We start from the raw sequence: 19,799 nt of genomic DNA, 5'->3' as shown, positions 1-19,799 counted from the left end.
AGGTCCCATCCAAAACATGAAATCCCAAACGTAAATTATATCAAATTCTTATTTACTCTTTAGATGACAGAATCGGACCAAAACATAAGCAATCTCAAACTTATCAGAAATTAATGGGAAATGTTCAACTTTGTTGGGTCCCTTCCAATCTTAATTAGAAATTAATGAACATAAAAGATAAATTTGTCATAATATAGTAATTTACTATTAATTGTATCAAATTTACTTTTGGTGTTTCAACTTTTTAAGCCGAATGGAATTCGTGGCTTTTCTGTCATTGAGCAATGAATTTCTTGATAACAAACACAACAGGTTAATTTTCTAAGCATGTTGTCTCCCGGTAAGGAAATAAAATACTATAATTTAATATATTTTGTTCCTCATAAAGTGGTAATTTATATGGTGATTGTTAAGAGATAGGTGTCCGATCAATATTACTCTATGGGATTATTGTAGGTTGAGATGTATAACAGCCATGGTATATATGAATTTCTTTGTGTTGAGAGCTTGCCATATATCCAAGGATGTTTTTATCTATTTAATTAATCTAGCAAGGGAAGGCTCTAATTAATGGCAGGGTTGTAATCAAATGGGTGTATAATCAGATTAAAATAGCACCCCCATACACAACTCTCTCCTCTTATTTTTCTCCTACCAAGAGACAACTTACTGTGTATTGTTTAGGAGTGATTTATATTTGTTGGGATTTTTGCTAACTTTCTTTTAAAAAAGCAAAAAAAAAAAAAGTGATTTTTTGTTAATGGGGGAGCTTGAAGACTTACAAACCGATATGCTAAAGTTATTATAGGCTGAGCAATCACTTCCAACCCAGAAAACCGGTATGCTAAAGTTAATGGGGGGAATTTCAACTGTAGTGTACACTTCAACCCAGAAAACCATCTTTCTTTCCCTAACAATCCAATGAATAACTACATACAAAATAAAGAAGACAAACTAATGGGTGAGAAAGTGATAGATCGGTGCATGATTCTTTTATCTTTTCTATTATTTTATTCATTCCATTATTTTACCATAGAAATATGAAAGACAAAAGGGTGAAAACTGAAAAGTGAAACCATAAAGTTTAACCCAATATTCCATAAACAAAAGGAAGAAAGAAAATTAGGCGATAGAAACGATACCTTTAAGGCTCTGATGATTTTGCTCAGTATTCAGTAGCCTAGTCAATAGTGCCTTCATTCTTCAATTGGTTAATGTCCCTGGAGGTGCAGAACATATTCATAGAGGATTCGAACGAACATGTATTGAAAGGTAGGAGGGGTCAAGGAGGGCTATGACAAGCTCAATTTCTTCAACATTCAAACGAGCAGGTATTGAAAGGACTTTCCCACTTTTTTCTTAATCTTTCACTTATTTTTTAGGGTTAAAATTTCAAAGATAAAGAGTACCCTCAGATGGGAATAAAACAAGTTAACAACCCTCAGATGGGAATAAGTCTTAACTCTCTATTCTCTAAGGCCTAAGGGTTACTTGGGTAGATATCGGTCTGGGGTAGGGTTCAACAATGGTCAGGCCTGAGCCCAACCTGAAATTTTAAAAAGCTTGAATTTTTAGGCCCAGGCCCGGCCCAAGGATTGAAAAACTAAGCCTAATCCATGTAAATTTTTTATTTGGGCCGGTCCAGGTTCGGGTTGGGCCCGCCCAAATTGCACCCCTAATTTTTGTGAGAGTTGTTTGAAATGTATAAGATAGTAACAATTTGTGAGGGTTTTTACTTTTTTTGTAAAGACAAATTATTACAGAGTTGCATCAGCCCAGATTTCAAAACAATAAAATGATATTAAAAAAATAAAACCAAAACTAAAAGCTATTTTCGTTGATGTTGAATAATTAAACATTTTAATAGAAAAAAGAATAGAATAATATTAAAAAAAAGAAAACCTGAAAGAAAAATATTACAATCAAAAGCCTATACCTGTTCCTCCTTCCTTCGATTAAGTCTAATAGCGGTATTTGTATTTCTTCAATCCCCTCGTTGATATGGCTATTATTTTGTGAATACTGTACACACAATCTAGCCCAATGTGGTGTAGAAGAAAAAGAGCAAATCTAAACGACTCGTCTGGGGTTGGGGATATAAGGGTATTTTTGTAATTTTATTAATGGGGATCCCCATGAGGCTGGGAGTGCTATCCCTATCCCCACTAATGGGGATGAAAATTTCCTCATTCTTGTCTCCACAAGGGAAAAATCGTCCCCATCCCCGTCTCATTCGGGGTAGATCCCCAAAAGGATCGAGGAAATGGGAAAAATTGTTATCCCTAGTTGATGTTTGCTCCAATTCTAACTACCCCTTCTGGAAGTGGAGGATATATCATTCACAGTGATGTTTCCAAGCATGGTTTGGGTTGTATTCTAATGCAACATGGTAGGGTGGTGGCTTATGCTTTAACACAATTAAAACCATATGAGCAGAATTACCCTACTCATGATTTGGAGTTAGTAGTAGTAGCTTTTGCTTTGAAGATATGGAGATACTATTTTGGTGAATGGTGTGAAATATTCATAGACCATAGAAAAGCCCAAAACATTTTTCACTAAAAAAGAATTGAATATGAGACAGAGAAGATGGTTGGAACTAATAGAGGATTATGATTTGATTGTCAACTCCCTTGCAGGGAATGTGAATGTTGTAGTTGATGCTTTAAGTAGAAAAGCAACAAGTAAATTTGATAGCTTCAATTACCACTTAAAGACATACCTTGGAGGATTTTAGGAGGTTATGAATTGATGTATAAATGCATGAACCAAGAGTACTTTTTGGTAAATCTTAGAGTTTAGTTCACATTAATCGAGAGAGTTAAAAGTTGCTTAGGAAAAGGACTATTGCAAAAAATTAGGGGGAAAGTATAAATTGGAGAGCACATTGAATTTCGTATCCACGAGGATGGCACACTAAGATTTTATAAGAAGCTTATAACACGGGATATACAATTCATCTAGGAAGTACTAAAATGTATAGAGATTTGATAGATAACTTTTGGTGGAACAACATGAAAAGAGAGGTAACTCAGTATGTTGTACATTGTTTGGTATGCCAACAAGTGATGGCCGAGAATCAATGGCCCAACTAGGAGATTAGTGGGAAAAAATGCAAACCACCTATTTGTTGGGATGATATGGATGAAAGGAGATTAGTGGACCCCTAAAATTGTACAATAAATGGTGGATAAGATTCATCTAATCAGGGAGAAACTACACACAACACAAAGCATGCAAAAGAGTTATGTTGATAATAGAAGACGAGACTTGGAGTTTTAAGTAGGGGATCATGTGTTCTTGAAGGTGTTTCCTACTAAAGGAGTGATGAGATTTGGGATTTGAGGTAAGTTGAGCCCTAGATATATGGGTCCATTTTAAATTTTGGAGAGAGTTGGTGAAGTGGTGTACTAACTTACTTTGCCTCCACCTTTGCTTGGAGTACATAATGTGTTTCATGTTTCAATGTTGAGGAAATTTATACTAGATCTAGGGCATGTGATAGATTACCCCCTTTACAACATAGAGAGGATCTAACTTATGAGAAGCAATCAATGTAGATTGTAGACATGAAGGAGCAAGTTTTGAGGCACCACACTATTCATATGTTAAGGTCTAATGGAGTAATCACATGAGCAACTTTTGACACGAACTCAAGTATGTAAAGTTTAGAGTACTAAATTTATTTTAAGGGGAAAATGATGCAATACACAAAAGAAAAAAGAAGTAAAAAAAGAGGCAACTAACTAGTAGTGGGAGAAATGGGTTGTGACATGGTTGTAGGAGTTCTTAATATTTTTTATTGCGGGATTATTTAACAAAAATAAAAGAGGTGTTAACAAGGGAAAAAAAATCTAATCTTTTTATAAGTTAATCAAAGAAACAATTTCCTCTTTTCTTTTTTCAGACCTAAGGGAAAGTGAAGACAATCAAGCATTGGAGAATCAAGGTGGGGATTAATCTTAGTGATTCTTTTGCATTAAATCACTCTTTAGGTAAAGTTTATCCTCTCTTGATTTTTTGTTTTTCATTTTTTTTTTGCATATTAAACCTAGAATTAGGGTTTTTTTTTTGTTGGACATTCATTTTTCATCTACTTTCTAGTAGGGAAAATCATTTTGATAGAAACAGAATGTCATTAGAATTTTAATGAATCCAACATCATGTCTTTTGGATTTGTAAAATGAAAATTATATCAAATTTTGGATTGATACATAATAGACATCAGCCAAATTTAGGTTGCCAAAAACCAACCTTCCATAACTTTTATAACTAAATTTTGGTTCTAAATTATAGTTCTCAATGATATATTCAAAATGGTATGTAGAACTCCTTTTTTGGACTTTTTATTGAAAGTTATGATTTTTGGAAGTTGGTATCCTAATTATGTTAAATTTGAGAATTTTGGAGAATTTTAGCGACCAACTGAGTTTAGGTCCTCAAAAAGAGATTGCCTAATGATCTGTTTGCTCAGAAGTGATGTCTAAATTGTAGTATGGCATGAGGTCTTCACGATGATAGGTGGCACTTGCAAAAAGAATAATTGATCCAAAAGTTATGAGTCTTAGTTGATAACCAACTTTAGGCTATTGTAGATTGATCATTTTGTTACATTTCTAAATGAGACTCAATTTTGATTTGTAATATGTTGTGAGAAGTTTATATTGAAATATTAATTTCTTGTTTTAGGTGGTTGGAGTATAAGTTAGATGTGCCAAAATTTGATCCTATATATGTGCAAGCTGAAAACTAGAAATCTAAGAATCTTAGACCTAAGGTAGTAAACTGCCTTAGATTTAGGTAAAACAATACAATAAGCTAGAGACGTATGCATCACGAACTTAGCAATATTAATATTTGATGGTACGTGATCTAGTTACTCCTAGCTGGAGGGCGATCCGAACTCCAAATGGTCGGCGAGCTGGATCAATCTGCAAAACTGTGTATCAGAGAACTCGGGGTAGCTAACCCGACAAGGTTGCTCCGATGCTTAAGTCAATACTTATGTTGTGAATGTGAGCTCCATGCTTGAGAGCTTGAGTGCTAGCGAGTAGAATAATCACGCGTACCTTTGCCTTGAGATTTCGAGTCTTTATATACTAGAGTAGTCGTGGGCCTTACGGAAGAGCTTCGGGTTCTTCGGGCTATGGAGATAAGGTTGGTTCCATTTTTGAAGGAGAGTAGTATGTTGATAAGGTTTATCGTCTACCTCCGATTCAGGCGGAACTGGGATGAGTTCTTATCGTGATCTTGGGAAATTTGGGATCTGTTGGCTCATCGTGACCTCAAGAGAATTGGGATCTGTTGGGGAGGCCTTTGGAGTCAGTTATGCGGCGCTTCAGATCATTAGCTCCGAGCTGGAAATTCAGTTCTTTAGTCCTAAACTGGATTGGGTGTCGGGGTGCCTCTACACCAAGGCGGATTTTGGGCTGAGGTGGTTGAATACCCGAACTGTGAATGTTGCAAACTGGGCTTGCCTGGCTGAGTTGTTATCCTTCGATCAGATTGCGCCTACATGTCCCCTTCTTGCTAGGTCGTGCCAAATCACCCTTCATCAATATTGAAATTGGTGGTAACATTAAACCATTGATTTATAGGCTTTTGGATATATTGCGACTTACTTTTTTTGGTGCTTTGGATTCAACATGTTGGGTAAGTGAAGTTTCATCTTCCATTTATTTTATCATCATCATTTTTGGTCTTAAATTAAATTAACAAATGATTTCTTGGTTATATATGTGTATTGTCTTCATGTTTACTTGAATTAGAATTCAAGCAAGTGATATTTAGGATATTATGAATTCAGAATATAAGTGTTTTTTTTTTTACTATTGTGGTACGTTGATACATATTTCAAAAGCTTGTTTAACACTTTGTTATTGCTTAAAATAATCAATGATTTTTTTTTTTATAAAAAAAGTTATTCTTTATTTAGTTATATTATTATTGTTGTTAAATTTGTCTTGTAAGACTTATGTTTAGATTGATGTATCTATCATATTTTAATGATATGTGATTATGTTTCAGACCCCATCATTAGGGATGAATACGATGGCATCTTAAACTAGTCTATTTTGAATTTAGGCCCTCACTACAAGGAATATATGTGGTCCCTTTCACTAGGGTGAAAGTGATCACAGTCTACCTTTATTAAACTGTTATGTGACTTTAAATTTGAATTTGAATATATTGATATCAACCACCACATGTGTTCCATCCAGCTTGTTCTTATGATATTGTAAATTGTTAAAAATTTTGATTTATGAGTATGTGATTATTTTTCTCTAAAACATATTAATTTGTCTTAAAGCCTATCTTATGAATTTTGGGGAATATGTGAATTGTATGATTTTTTTCTTATCCTAGGCTTGGTGCAACTAGGGAGATGGAATATTACTTATTGAGAGTTAAACTCATTCATTCTTAAATTTCTTATTTTCATATACTGAGGAAGAATAGCTTTTTGTATGGGCTTGCTTGAGAGAGAGAGAACCAATGCCTTTCAGCCCATGCCAGATAGGGTTCACGGGGTAATAGATCCACACAAATTCGTTACCAATTGGGCTAATGGGAGCAGCAGGGTTGAGAGCCAAAAGCAGCAAATTGACTTAGAGCTGTCAATGGGTCAAGTCTAGTTTGGGGTAGGGTAGATCAGTCCCAACCAGATGATTAACCAAGAACTAAACCAATTATTAATCTGGATAATTGGGTCTGATCTTATTAGAGACAATTATACTTGGCATATCAGGCCCAGCTATACTTGGGATCTGTAATTACCTATGATAATAAGAACTTGGAACTTCATTTTTGATAATATAGCATCATTAAAAATGACAATAAATAGTGAACTGTTACTGCATTATAAAACAAGTATTTTAACCAAAATTATATTATATATTGTCAATGGAATTTATAATTTTAGACATAAAATATAACAAAATTTACAAGAAAAAAATCAAGAAACCTTTATATATTATTAACTATATATTTGATTCTAGTCTTAATTTGTTCAGAACAGCAGTAACCAGCCCCAACCCAATTATTAATCAGGACACAAACTAGTCAGAACTAACATAGTTTGGTTCAATTGGGAAAATCCACCCATTGACAGCTCTAAATTGACTGACTATATTCACACTTGATTACTTAATATTTAGGTTATGCTTGCACTGGACTCAAATATCATTTTCAATCATGAATTAAAGTAAGAATATATTAGAATAATTTATTGTACTGATAAAATAAATTAAAAATAATTCTGATATAAAAAAAATGCATGTTTACTGAAAAACTGATAACCAATCAATGGTATGATAGAAGTGGTAACCAATCAATTAGTAGAGGGGTTCTGATTGGTCAGGTCAGAGTTCTTCCTGTATCATACCCCTCTGGCATCATAAAAATTGAGCAAGACTAAAATCATCTAAAATAACTTAGGGGGTGTTCCACAATGTGAGTAGTTTTGTTTTCTAAAACATAACTGCCATATCCGAAAAATAAACATTACATATACATTTTTGCTGATGTGGCAATTTAGTAAAGATATAACACTGAAACCAGATTTGTTAATAAATAAATGTTGACATTATGTAAATATAAGCACATATTTTATAATAATATCTAATTTGGATCAAGTAGGATGGTTCCATATTTTGTTCAATTATAAAGCATATTGAATTTGACTGTTCCATTGTGTCCTGAATAACCAGGGTTTAAATCTTGGAAACAGCCTCGCTGTACATCTGTCCCTCTCCAGACCCCGCATTGGTAGGAGCCTAGTGCAGTAGACTGCCCTTTATTGAATTTGGATAGCCTTAAATACTTGGATCAAGTAGGATGGCCATTGTTAGGCTACACCATTTTGCAGTTGTATATTTATTAGTTGTGCATAGACACTATCAGGCCTAAGAATGAGAGTCTCATGGCTACCAGTTTCAACCACCTTCCCATGTTTCAGAACAGCAATATTGTCTGCATTGTGGATGGTCGATAGCCTATGTGCTACCAAAATTGTAGTCCGCCCTTCCATCAACCTATCAAGAGCCTCTTGAACAACCCTCTCGGAGGCTGTATCCAATGCACTGGTGGCCTCATCCAAAAGAAGAATGGCTGGGTCTTTTAATATTGCTCGTGCAATGGCTACCCTCTGTTTCTGTCCTCCTGATAGCTGTATTCCACGCTCCCCCACATGTGTTTGATACCCATCAGGCATTCTACTTATGAATCCATGAGCATTTGCTGCTTTTGCAGCATTCATAATCTCAATTTCTGATGCATTCTCTTTTCCATACTTGATGTTCTCATAGATTGTGGTAGAGAACAATGCTGGCTCCTGTTGAACTAGACCCATCTTCATCCTCAATCCCTTCAAGTTTAAACCTCTAATATCACGCCCATCAATCAGAATAACCCCTGAAATGGGGTCATAGAATCTCAATATGAGTGAAATCACAGAGCTCTTTCCTGATCCACTCTGTCCAACTAGTGCAAGGCTGCATCCTGACGGTACCTGTAAATTAAAGTCATCCAAGACGAGAATGTCAGGCCTTGTGGGGTACTTGAAGCTGACATTCCTGAACTCTATGAGCCCGTTCACTTGTGTTACTGCCTCAGATGTTGAACTGTTTGCGTCTATGGCTGTTTCTCTTTGGAGTATATTGAAAACTGAACCAAGTGCCTGTGATCCCTTTACAACCTGAGGTGCAAGAGCAAATGTCTCTGCTATTGAGAATGCAGTGACGAGCAATACCATGAAGCACTTGATAACATCTCCGAAGCTTGAGTGTTTGTGCTTGATGAGAAGTGATGCATACCAAAGTGCAAGAGCATATGAACAGAAGGCAAAGAACAATGTCAGACCATAACAGACACCTGATATATGCCCACGCAAGAGTGACTGCTTTTTTGATTGGCTGAGTTCATGGATGAACTGCCTTACTACATGGTCCTCGGCACCAAAAGCTGCTACAGTGCGGATGTTGGTGATTGCTTCACGTACCACAACAATGTCTTGAGAGTAGGCACGGTTATAATCTCCTCCAAACCCCCTCAGAAATAATTGCTGCAGATACAAAGAAAGCAGAACTGGCTTAGTTACCCACATCTTGGTGGGAGGAGGAGGTTGGTTTGGATATTTGAGACCTACCTCAGCTAAGGAGGAGCTGATGAGGAAGGGGTAAGTGGCAACCATGACAGCTGCCAGGCGCCAACTAAGTGTGAATGAAATAGCAAATGCTGTCACTGTGAGTGCTACATTCTGCAGGATCGTCGACAGTCGGTCAGCAATGGCAGCTCTTACTAATGTAGCATCCACTGCTAAACTTGTGGTAAGAGACCCGGTACTGTTCTCATCCAAATCAAACCACCCAATCTCATTACGCAGGATAGCTGTGTGGTTTAGTTTAAAAACCATAAGCAATACAAATAGATTGCATCACAAAAAATCTTAAAAGACATATTTGAGTAATTTAGGACTCTTATTTGCAGAGTTATATTTGAAGTTTGTGAGAAAAGCGAAGCACCTGAAAACATCAAGAAGCGAATGCGAGATGTTATCTGTTCTCCCATCAAAGTATAGAAGTAGTGCTGCAACAGATATATAGGTACAGTAATAGCACCTACTCCAATCATTATGAGGCACACCCGTCGAACTTCATGTTTGATATGTAAGTCATCATCAGAAGTATACACAGCTAACATGTGTGTGATCCCAAATGCAAACAGAGGAGCTTCCATTCCAGCCAAAACAGCACCCACTGACCCAAGTAATGCATATGGCCACTCAGGTGCATTCAGTTTAACCAATTTCCAAATTGAAGGTGTTGGAGCCAGCTCTTGTTTAACCATATGCAACCCTTTTCTGTCAATTGACATGGTCCTCTGATGATGGATTTGCATTCTGGGGATTTCTGAAATGGTTGAAGTTCCAGAAGATTCAATCCAACTCCCTTTGCTTGGGTTTTCTATGTTTCCCAACTTCTGCAAGTTCACCAGATTTGCATACTCTCCATCTGCCCCCTTGGACATCAGTTCTATGTGAGTCCCACTTTCAACAATCTTTCCGTTCTTCAATACAATGATTTTATTAACATCACGGATAGTAGATAATCTGTGGGCAACAATAATTGTTGTCCGTTCTGACATGATTTTGTTGAGTGCCTGTTGAACAATGAGCTCAGATTCTGTGTCAAGAGCACTTGTGGCCTCATCTAGAAGTAGAATCTTTGGGTTTCTCAGCACTGCTCTTGCAATGGAAATTCGTTGTTTCTGCCCACCAGAAAGCTGAGCTCCACCTTCTCCTACCTTAAGAAATACTCAAATATTAGCATCTACACATGGACTGAAGAATTATGCTAAACAGTTCGATAACTGCAATTATTTATGAGTGCATATCTATTAAAGAGATGATTGGAAATTAGTACCAATGATCATATCTGATTAAGAAATGATTGTATATTTGATCTTAGCAACATGATAAGTTACTTGGTCTTGCATGTCCAGCAGTTGAAATATTTTATTAAGATATTTATTATGATAAAACTTCACTTGTACCAAGGATTTAGACACAAAAAATTCAAATCTAGAGTTCATTTTTGGGTTTGTGCATTACAGTGTGTCAGCACCCAATTTTTGTTTGGTCACCTCTCTCATCCACTCCTGGCACTAGATGCCCGATCATAGTCCACCATTGTCTGAAGAACATATCAAACCCTTAAAAGACCAAATTTCGACTCAAACACCCTCAAATCCATTGTTAAAACTACAACATTCCCTTATGACGGTCACGATTGCGCCCCATCACCACACTTATCACACGATCAGACCCCCATAATATAAAACAAAACCTATAAACATCCAATCACACCAAATTTCAGCCATAAATTCCTTGATTTCGCCATCCACCCATCAAAGATTCCATCTTGACGAATAAGACATTATGACTAAAACCCACAATCCAAATACCCTAGACATGATCAAAACCTCCATCAACCACCCGTTCAACCATTCGTCAAATTTCAAATCTCAAAATGACCATTTTGCCTTTCATTTAAAAAGATTCTAAATAAACCATTCTTGTTGCCTTTCAACTCTCCAAATTTAAGATCTCTGTCATAACATATAATCCAACACCTCCAAACCCGTCAAAACCTCCATTAACCCCCCAATCACCCATCCATTGAATTTCAGACAAAAAAATCCCTTTTTTTCCCCTTCCATGAAAAAGATTTCGATTTAAGCCTTCTCATCAATCGCTACTTCCAAAATTACAGATAAGTATCATGACACTTCTTCCAAGGCCCCTAAACCTTACCAAAACATTAATTCCTCAACCTCCCAATCATCACCCATCCACCGAATTTTAGACCTAAAACTCCCATTCTGCCCTTCCTACGGAAAAGATTCTAGTTCGAGCTTTTTCATTGATCGGACCACCCTGTACCTCAAATTCCCTCGATTTGAACACATTTGAACCGATCAAATCTTATCAATTCATCCAAGACATTCAGAAATCTGATCTTGAAAAACTTCATCTCAAAATTCCTTGATCTGCCCATCCATTAGATGAAGATTCCATTTCGGGCTTTCTCGTGTGTCAGATTGCTCGTATCACAAATTCCCACGATCCGAACACATTTGAACCGATCAAGCCCCGCCAATTTGTCCAAGCCCATTAGAAACACCATCATGTCAAATTTCATCTCAAAATTCATCTATCAAATAAAGATTCCATTTTGGACGTTTTAATCGGTCAAATCACCCGTACCTCTTATTTCCCCAATGTAAGAACACCTAAGCCGATCAAACCCCGCAAATTCATCCAATCCCCTCAGAAACCATATTCTGTTAAATTTCAACTTAAAATTTCTCAGTTTACCCCTCCATCAAATCAAGATTCCATTTTGGATTTTTTCGTCAATCATGCTCGTACCTCAAGTTCCCTTATCCAAGCACAATTAGGCCAATTTTACCCCACCAATCGATCCGGATTGCCCAAAACCCTAACCTGTAAAATTTCATAAAAAAATATCTATATTTACATCTTTTCTAATCGATTTTACAAAGATACCCCTAAATTTTCCAAAATTACGAAATTGCCATTACGCCCTAAGGCCAACCCAAACATTTTTGCGGGGGATCCGGAAACTGTTCATCTTCCCCGACAGAACACCTGAGCGGCGACTCCTTCTTCCCCGACCTCTTCTAATTCTCTCATTTCTCTCTCCCTTTCTCTCATTGTCTCTATCTCTCCACCAACACAAGGACCAGAAATCTACTGTTCACCTCCTTTCACCTCTCGACACAGCGGCGGTACCCAGTTTTACTGTTCATTGTCTTCCCCATCGTGACACCGAGCAAGGCGGCGGCAACCTTTACTCCCTCCAGTTTATCCTCCCCTCTTTTCTGATCTCTCTCTATCTTCTTCTCTCCCTCTCTCGTCATGCTCTCAGCCTACCTAGCAACCTCCTCTGTTCACCGTCCTTGAGAACCGGCAGCATTAGAGCTCTGTTCTCGTATATTTTATTGGTTGGTTCCCTACCATTCGTTATCTCCCCACCTCACCTCTGTTTCCTTGTCTTCCTCAACCTTTCCAGCTCCCAACCTCCATTTACCCTCCTCTCACTTCCTTTCTTCTCTCCGGTCGTCCATTCCTTCTCTATGACGACCTTGTCATGTTCGTCCTTATTATTGGCTCGTTGTTTTTCGTGGAATACGCTGGTGTTTTCTCCTCTTAGTAGAAAGAAGGGTATGCAACTATGAGTCGACACAGTTGAAGGGTTACAGCAGCATCCCACTATGCTCGAAGCTGGTTGCTAAGCATGTGCCCGTTGCGGTTGCAGTCTGGTAGAAAACACCAAGTTAATGGTCGTAGTCCCATTGCAGCTACCATTCCTTCTTCAAGGCTATTTATCCTAGTTCGATCGGACCTGCCCTGTTCAGAATGGCATTGCATTATTGAGTGATACTTGTCCACTCCCACTCTGCCACTGTATCTAACTCTGAACAGAGCAGCCACTGCTTCGATTGCCGCCATTAAATCTGTTCGGCACACCAGTCATCAAATCCATGCATCGGATCACCAAACTCTTCGGAAGCTGCCATTATAATCAGTCAATCAAGCGTCGTTGATCTATTGAAGACAATATCAATTGTTTGAACTTGTCGTTATTCTTGTATTTTGTCTTGAAAATCATTCTTTTTTTTTTTGTTTTTTGCTCACTGAGTTTTTAATTTCGTATCAGCCATTAAACCTTTCTTATACTTTTCTTATTTTCTTGGTTATTTCCTTTCAAATAGTGAATCCACGTGTTTTTGTCTTCAGGTTTTTCCTTTCCTTTTTTTGGTTCTAGCTCTCATTAATTCTTATTATTTTGAATTGCTGTTGCTATTTGCAAATCCATAATTCTCAGTTTTTTGTTGAACATCTTCTATTAAAATAAGTGGTTTCATTTTCTTTTTATTTTGTCTTTGCAATCATTCCTTGGAGCATCAAATAGGATTAGATTAGTTTATTTTGCTTAGCTTATCTTGTTAAATGGTTAGAAACGTAGCAGAAATTTGCACTTTTGTTTTGTTTTATTTTTCTATTTTGTTTACCTCTAAATAATTCTGTTTTAAGGCCTTCCTCGTAATGGCTGAATATGGATAATCTTTCTTATGACTTATTTATTTTTCTATTTTTCTATTTTTCACTTTTGTTTTAAGGCCTTTCTGTTTTAAGGCCTTCCTCGTAATAGCAGAAATTTGCACTTTTGTTTATTTTTCTATTTTTCTATTTTGTTTACCTCTAAATAATTATCATGGCTAATATGGATAATCTTTCTTATGACTTATTTACATGATGCTTGCTTAATATATTAGGTAATGATGGTCTCATAAATTATTATTATTATTATTATTATTTATATATATATATATATATTATGTTTAGGATGCTAGTCAATTTTGATCACAGTATCACACTTTATCAAATGATCCCTGTCCTTTTTCTCTAAACAGTGTCCACTCTTTTCTAATAAAATGTTCCCTTCTTGATGCCAAGCTTCATTTTGTGTTCACTTCAAATGATATGAATAATTATCTTTTTATCATAATTAATTTTATAGCTCTTTTCTCTTAGGGTAAGTAAGAAATTTCTTACTCGGTATCATAGGATCCTCATTTCAACATGCTTCCTTATTTTGATACATCATTTTCAGTTTAGTTTCCTATGCGTACAACATTTTGGCTCATGCATCACTTAGTTAATCGAGGTAGCTTAATGTTGTTTCTTATTACATTGCATTTCTGCATGACTTTAATCCTTTCTCCTTTGACAATGGTCATTATCTTCCTAATGTATCGGTACCCCATCCAAGTCTTACCCAGGAGGCCCATCACTCCCAATACATTCCCAATGATGGGTGGCGACTCTAAATCAACCCAAGTGAACCATTTTCCAACGCTCACACAGTGGTAACTGTTCAAATAGGGAGGTTGAAAGAGTGTTTGGTTGGTAGTACAAGATTTTGCATAGCCATAGGATACACTGGTTTTGAGTTGGAGAGCAACCTGAGACTTCTGATTCATACAATGAAAGGGAGGTGCAAGGTATACCATTTACTAAGAAATGCAAGATATATGTACCAACCTGTGTATGATAACCGTCAGGCAGACCTTGTATGAAGGAATGTGCATTTGCAGCTTTGGATGCTTCTATAATCTGCTCCATTTCTGCATCTACTTTGCCATACATAATGTTCCCAGCTATTGACATTGCAAACAGTGCTGGTTCTTGATTAACCAGACCCATCTGTTTGCGTAGCCACTTTAATTGAAGACTCTTCAAATCATGTCCATCCAACAGTATTTTACCTAGTGAATATCAATATGTAAATCACAAGCAAGAATACAAGATCAACATGATTTATAGTTGGAAAGTCCAGTAGCCAACTCACAACTTGGCTGAGTCACATTGTTTCACAAGCCTACAGATTCAGGAAATCAGGTGAATCTGCTTGGCTTAGAAACATCAAGCCTTGGCCAATTTTTATGGCATACCACTGTCAATCCAGGGTAGTCTAGCTACAAGATAGCGTTGTATGTGTCTGTGCATATGTGCTTGTGCAGCATGTATGTTTCTGTCTGTTGTGTCTTGTGTGCTTTTGTATTTCCAACATGGACATACATGTATGTATATATGTATGGCAAACATGCAAACATAAGGTTGACAGCCACATGAAACAAACAGGAAATAAAAGAATATGAAGAACAGGTATGTAACAGACAAGGGTTATGTGCTTTGGAAATAAAAGAATATGACTACATCTGTGGGCAAAGATGATCCAAATAAGTTCATTACATGAAGGTTCTCTGCACAAAATAAAGATTGGACTCAGGATTAGATCGGCAATTGTATTGAGGAATCGATCAGCTCTAGTCCTCCCACCAAAGAAAGCATTGTTACTCTAGAAAGAGTTACTACCAAAGATGGACCAGCTGCTATAGAAAGGGTTCCTACCAAAGATGGAGCAGTTACTATAGAGAGACCAATCAGAGTAAAAAGGAAACTTTCTTCTAGAGTAACGATGCTTTCTTTGGTAGGAGGACTAGAGCTCTGTTTGGTAGGACTAGAGCTGGTTGATTCCAAAGTGTCATTAAATAAGCATAGTTGCTGCCATCTGCTGAATAACTAAACAAAATAGATAAACCTTTCTCTTTATCTTAGGCTGATAGGTCTATTATAGGTTTCTCACTGAAAATAAAAGAAAAAAAAATTGTGGTTTTACATAGAAACATAGTATACCCAAGAACCTCATCCTCCCAGCCATTATACTTACATAGAGAGATTCATGATTTTAACTCATAGGGCAAATATTTCCAACAACAACATTCATCTTATTCTTGGCATCTAGATACCTGATGTGGGGTCATAGAATCTTTCCATCATGGAAATGATAGTGCTCTTCCCTGATCCACTTTGGCCAACAAGTGCAAAATTCTGCCCAGCATGGATGGTGAAGCTAAGATCTTCAAAGACCTTATTTGGTCGGGAAGGGTAGGAGAAAGAGACTTCAGAGAATTCAATTTTCCCAGACACATCAGGTAAAATTATTCCATTATCCATCTGTTGAGAAGAACTGGAATCTGTTTGAATCATACTAATGATATTACTTGTAGCAGCCCGTCCTTTACCAATGGCACCAAGGCTTGGAGCAGCTTGGCCTAGAGCACTACAAACACTCTCTTTAATAAGATAACTTCATGAAGAATGATAAACTTCAAAACAAGTTGTTGTAAATCTGGAGTGTGCTTACAGTCCACTAAATATAACATTGAGAATTGTTGAAAATGCTTTGCCACCATCTGTATCCCTATGCCTGACAAGAATGCTGGCATACCAGAGAAGTAATGCCCAAGAACAAAACAACAGGCCATATATGGATCCAATACCCACTCCTTTTACAATTCCACTCTTCTTCCCCAAATTGAGAGCTTTTGTGAGTGACCTGGAATATTTTTCAATTGCTTTGTCCTCCCCCACGAAAGAATACACTGTACGAACCTGTGAAATAATCTGATGCATGGAAAGAGAAAATTCTATCAATTCAATGCATATGAAACAAGATTTGAAGACTAAAAAGTTTAGTTAACTTCATGGTCCACTAATTGGAACTTAATTGATGCTATCTGGCTTTCACATATGCTAAAATAATCTTTTCAACCATATACAGCAGGATTTGTATTCTTGTCATAACCCTCCAACATAGACTAAAAGGGAAGCAGATAATTTCCTACTGAAGAGTTCTGTTCACCTCCAACGGGATTTGTAGTGTCACCATGCAATTTTAAACTTTGAAGGCAATATCTATACAGGACCACATTAGTGTCACCATGCAATTTTACCTCTTCTGCATCCTTCCCAGCTTCAGCATAAGCAGCCTCACCTTTTCTTGACAAGGTTGACATGATTATTGCATACCCTCCACCAGCAATAACTATCAATGGAACAACAGCCAAGATGACAAGTGAAAGCTGCCATACTGTTGTAAATCCTATAACAATGCCAACACAGAACTGAGCAAGATATCGCAAAGCATGACCTGTCTGCATTTAGATTAAAAGGAGAAAGGAAACACAATATCAGTGGTCTTATTCAGACTCCAGATCATTTGGTCATCCACCAGTTTCCCTATATATATATATATATATATATATATGTATACACATTCAGCTATGTACCTTATCACCTATGGCATCCTGCACGAGTATAGCATCACTTGAGATACAAAATATGATGTTTTCATCCCTGGCTTCTCTATCAAAGAAGTCAATATCTCGTTTCAAGACAGATTGAAGATATTTCAATCTCAAACAAGCCGCCTGTCTCTCTCCTGTTTGCATCCAGAATGCAATACCTGAGATCCATATAGGAAAGGTTTTAATACAACCAGAGGTAAGAGGAAATTCCTTCATGGCCCCAAGGGCAAGATATAAACTTCTGTAAGTATTCTCAAAGAACCATTCAACCTAAAAGCTTAAGCTGTTAGGTGAGGTCCTTGAATAGGTTTTTATTCTCTAACATGCCCTTTCACACGAAAGCCCATGGGGCTTGAAGCGTATACAAGCACAGACCCACCCATACCTTGGGTTGAAACTTAATTAATTATAATGGAGGCCACAAGAGTGGAACACTAGACCACTTGGTCAAAGTGGCTTTGATACCATCTCAAAGAACCATTCAACCTAAAAGCTTAAGCTGTTAGGTGAGGTCCTTGAATAGGTTTTTATTCTATAACAAGTATCCCATTACCTGACTTAGTATATAAACTGAACGATAACAGGAGATAAAGTGATGAAAGCATAGAGGTATATAAAGCTAGAAAAGTAAATATTAGGACGTACCCATCCATGCCGAAGCGAAGACAAGGACTCCCAAGTAAACAAAGTGCAAAGCTTCCTGCAATAGAAAGAAATATTCCATTATGAAATTGTTTGTCCACGACGCAGAAAATATTGAAACCCAACACAGAGAAACAGAAATAAGCACTGAATAAACCACAGCACATGCTTTTTTTTTTCCAGAAGAACTAATAAAACTTATAATGAAGGAATGAATGACAGACACAGAGTAATCTGTTTTTGTAATGTGGAGGTTCTGGATAAGGAAAACAATGACAATTGATCAACAAACCCCAAATGATATACCATTCTCAGACTGTTAAAGAAATGGACAACACTGGTAGAAGTGCTGCCCCAACATGGATGGTATCATGGTAAGGCGTGACATCCATGAAATAGTAGACTCAGAAGCAGGCCTAACATTTGGTTTCCATTGCTGGATTGCTGATCCTGATAAGCAATTATGTTGCACCCCATGACAACGATAGATAATGCTATCCCTAACAAATATGGTCTTATAGAATTAGATCATGTTGATGATGATAATAATTGAAAATTCACTCGAGTTGATTACAATGTGTTACGATCCATTAGTCCCACATCGGTAGTATGGGATGCTGTTGTGGGGTGTATACGTGTCTGGATTCCCTCCCTCTAACAGCTAGTTTTTAGGGGTGAGTAATGAGTTCTCCTAAGACACATAACAGATGATATCAGAGCCTATACTATGCCTCCTAGTTGCAGCGGCATAGGTGGTGACTTCGGTATTGCAGTGTTCGCCGGGACTAAGTGGACTAATGCTCCCACATCGGTAGTATGGGATGCTGTTGTGGGGTGCATATGTGTCTGATTCCCTCCCTCTAACAGCTAGCTTTTAGGGGTGAGTTCTCCTACGACACATATGGTAACTAAAGAAAGTGTAGAATGGTTGGGGGGTTAAGGTTGAGTTGAGAAAGAAGTGCGGGGTAGTGTACCTGTGAGATCTCAGAAGTTAATCTGTGGGGATCCTTAGCAATAGAATCCAAAGAGTTTATGAGGCGACCAAAGAAAACGAAGAACAGAGGGAGTGCTGCGCCATGAATAATGGACCCAATGGTGGCCAAGAACATCAAGAAATAATCAAACGTATCAGCGAAAGCGAACAGGCCGAAGAGTGAAACTTTGGGGTTGGTGCTCGAACTGAATTCGGTGTCAGTTTTTTGCTGTGGGTTGCCGTTGAGGACCACAATCGAGGGGATCTCTACTTCTTCCATAGTAAATTACTAAATGTCAATGTAAAGTTGCAGAGAGAGAGAGAGAGAGAGAGAGAGAGAGAGAGAAGTAGCAGAAGACAAAAGCAGCTTCGGTCATGAAGCATCAGGGGTGTCGTTATGTTATGAGTTCTCCGGCTTCCGGCAGATAAATGGGTAGGTTGCAGTTGCAGTCTTGCAGAGACGGATGCATTTACGAGACGCATGTGCATTAAATTGTGGCGAAGACACAATCGCCAAATGAAAGATGGTGGTGTCACTGCCACCGGGAGTGGGAGTGGTCACAAACTCACAATCATAAGTTCACAATTTACAACTCATCATCATCCATCATCCACCTAAGTCCTAACTTTATGGGCCTGAGGTCGCAATCGCCTATATGAATCCTGTTTCGCGCCATATCCATCATTAAATTTAGTTCGCATCAGTTACCAACACACAGTCACACAGTGCCAACAACGATCAGAAATTAGAAATATCTCCCCATGAAATGATAAAAAGGAGATATTCCAGTGTGAGGCTGCACGCTGTAGTGGACTGTTGGGACACGTTGGTAGCGTTAAGTAGGTAGGGGAAGACCCAATTTATTATGTTTTTAACCCAGCCTTTACTAAGTAACCATATAGATATGGTTTGGTCCCCCCCACCCCCACCCCCATCAATATACTT

At 37.5% G+C, this 19,799-nt stretch overlaps 1 protein-coding gene across 1 annotated transcript; it reads right to left on the bottom strand.

The window, feature by feature from the left end:
• Positions 1-7,545: 7,545 nt before the first annotated feature.
• LOC104604247 (ABC transporter B family member 13-like) lies at positions 7,546-19,376 on the bottom strand. Its single transcript, XM_010268519.3, has 10 exons — positions 18,855-19,376; positions 17,884-17,938; positions 17,221-17,396; positions 16,885-17,085; positions 16,296-16,555; positions 15,898-16,211; positions 14,630-14,853; positions 9,522-10,302; positions 9,146-9,387; positions 7,546-9,061 (listed from the first exon to the last, which is right to left on the bottom strand). Exons 1-10 carry the CDS (start codon positions 19,131-19,133, stop codon positions 7,847-7,849), a joined length of 3,747 nt encoding a protein of 1,248 aa, XP_010266821.1. The 5' UTR covers positions 19,134-19,376; the 3' UTR covers positions 7,546-7,846.
• Between the last annotated feature and the right edge of the window lie 423 nt (positions 19,377-19,799).

This window comes from Nelumbo nucifera, chromosome 6 (genome assembly GCF_055504915.1).
Source record: "Nelumbo nucifera cultivar China Antique chromosome 6, China Antique-T2T, whole genome shotgun sequence".
Taxonomy (NCBI): Eukaryota; Viridiplantae; Streptophyta; class Magnoliopsida; order Proteales; family Nelumbonaceae; genus Nelumbo; species Nelumbo nucifera.
Note: the sequence above shows the minus strand (reverse complement) of the source record. Positions and strands in the feature narration are given on the sequence as shown.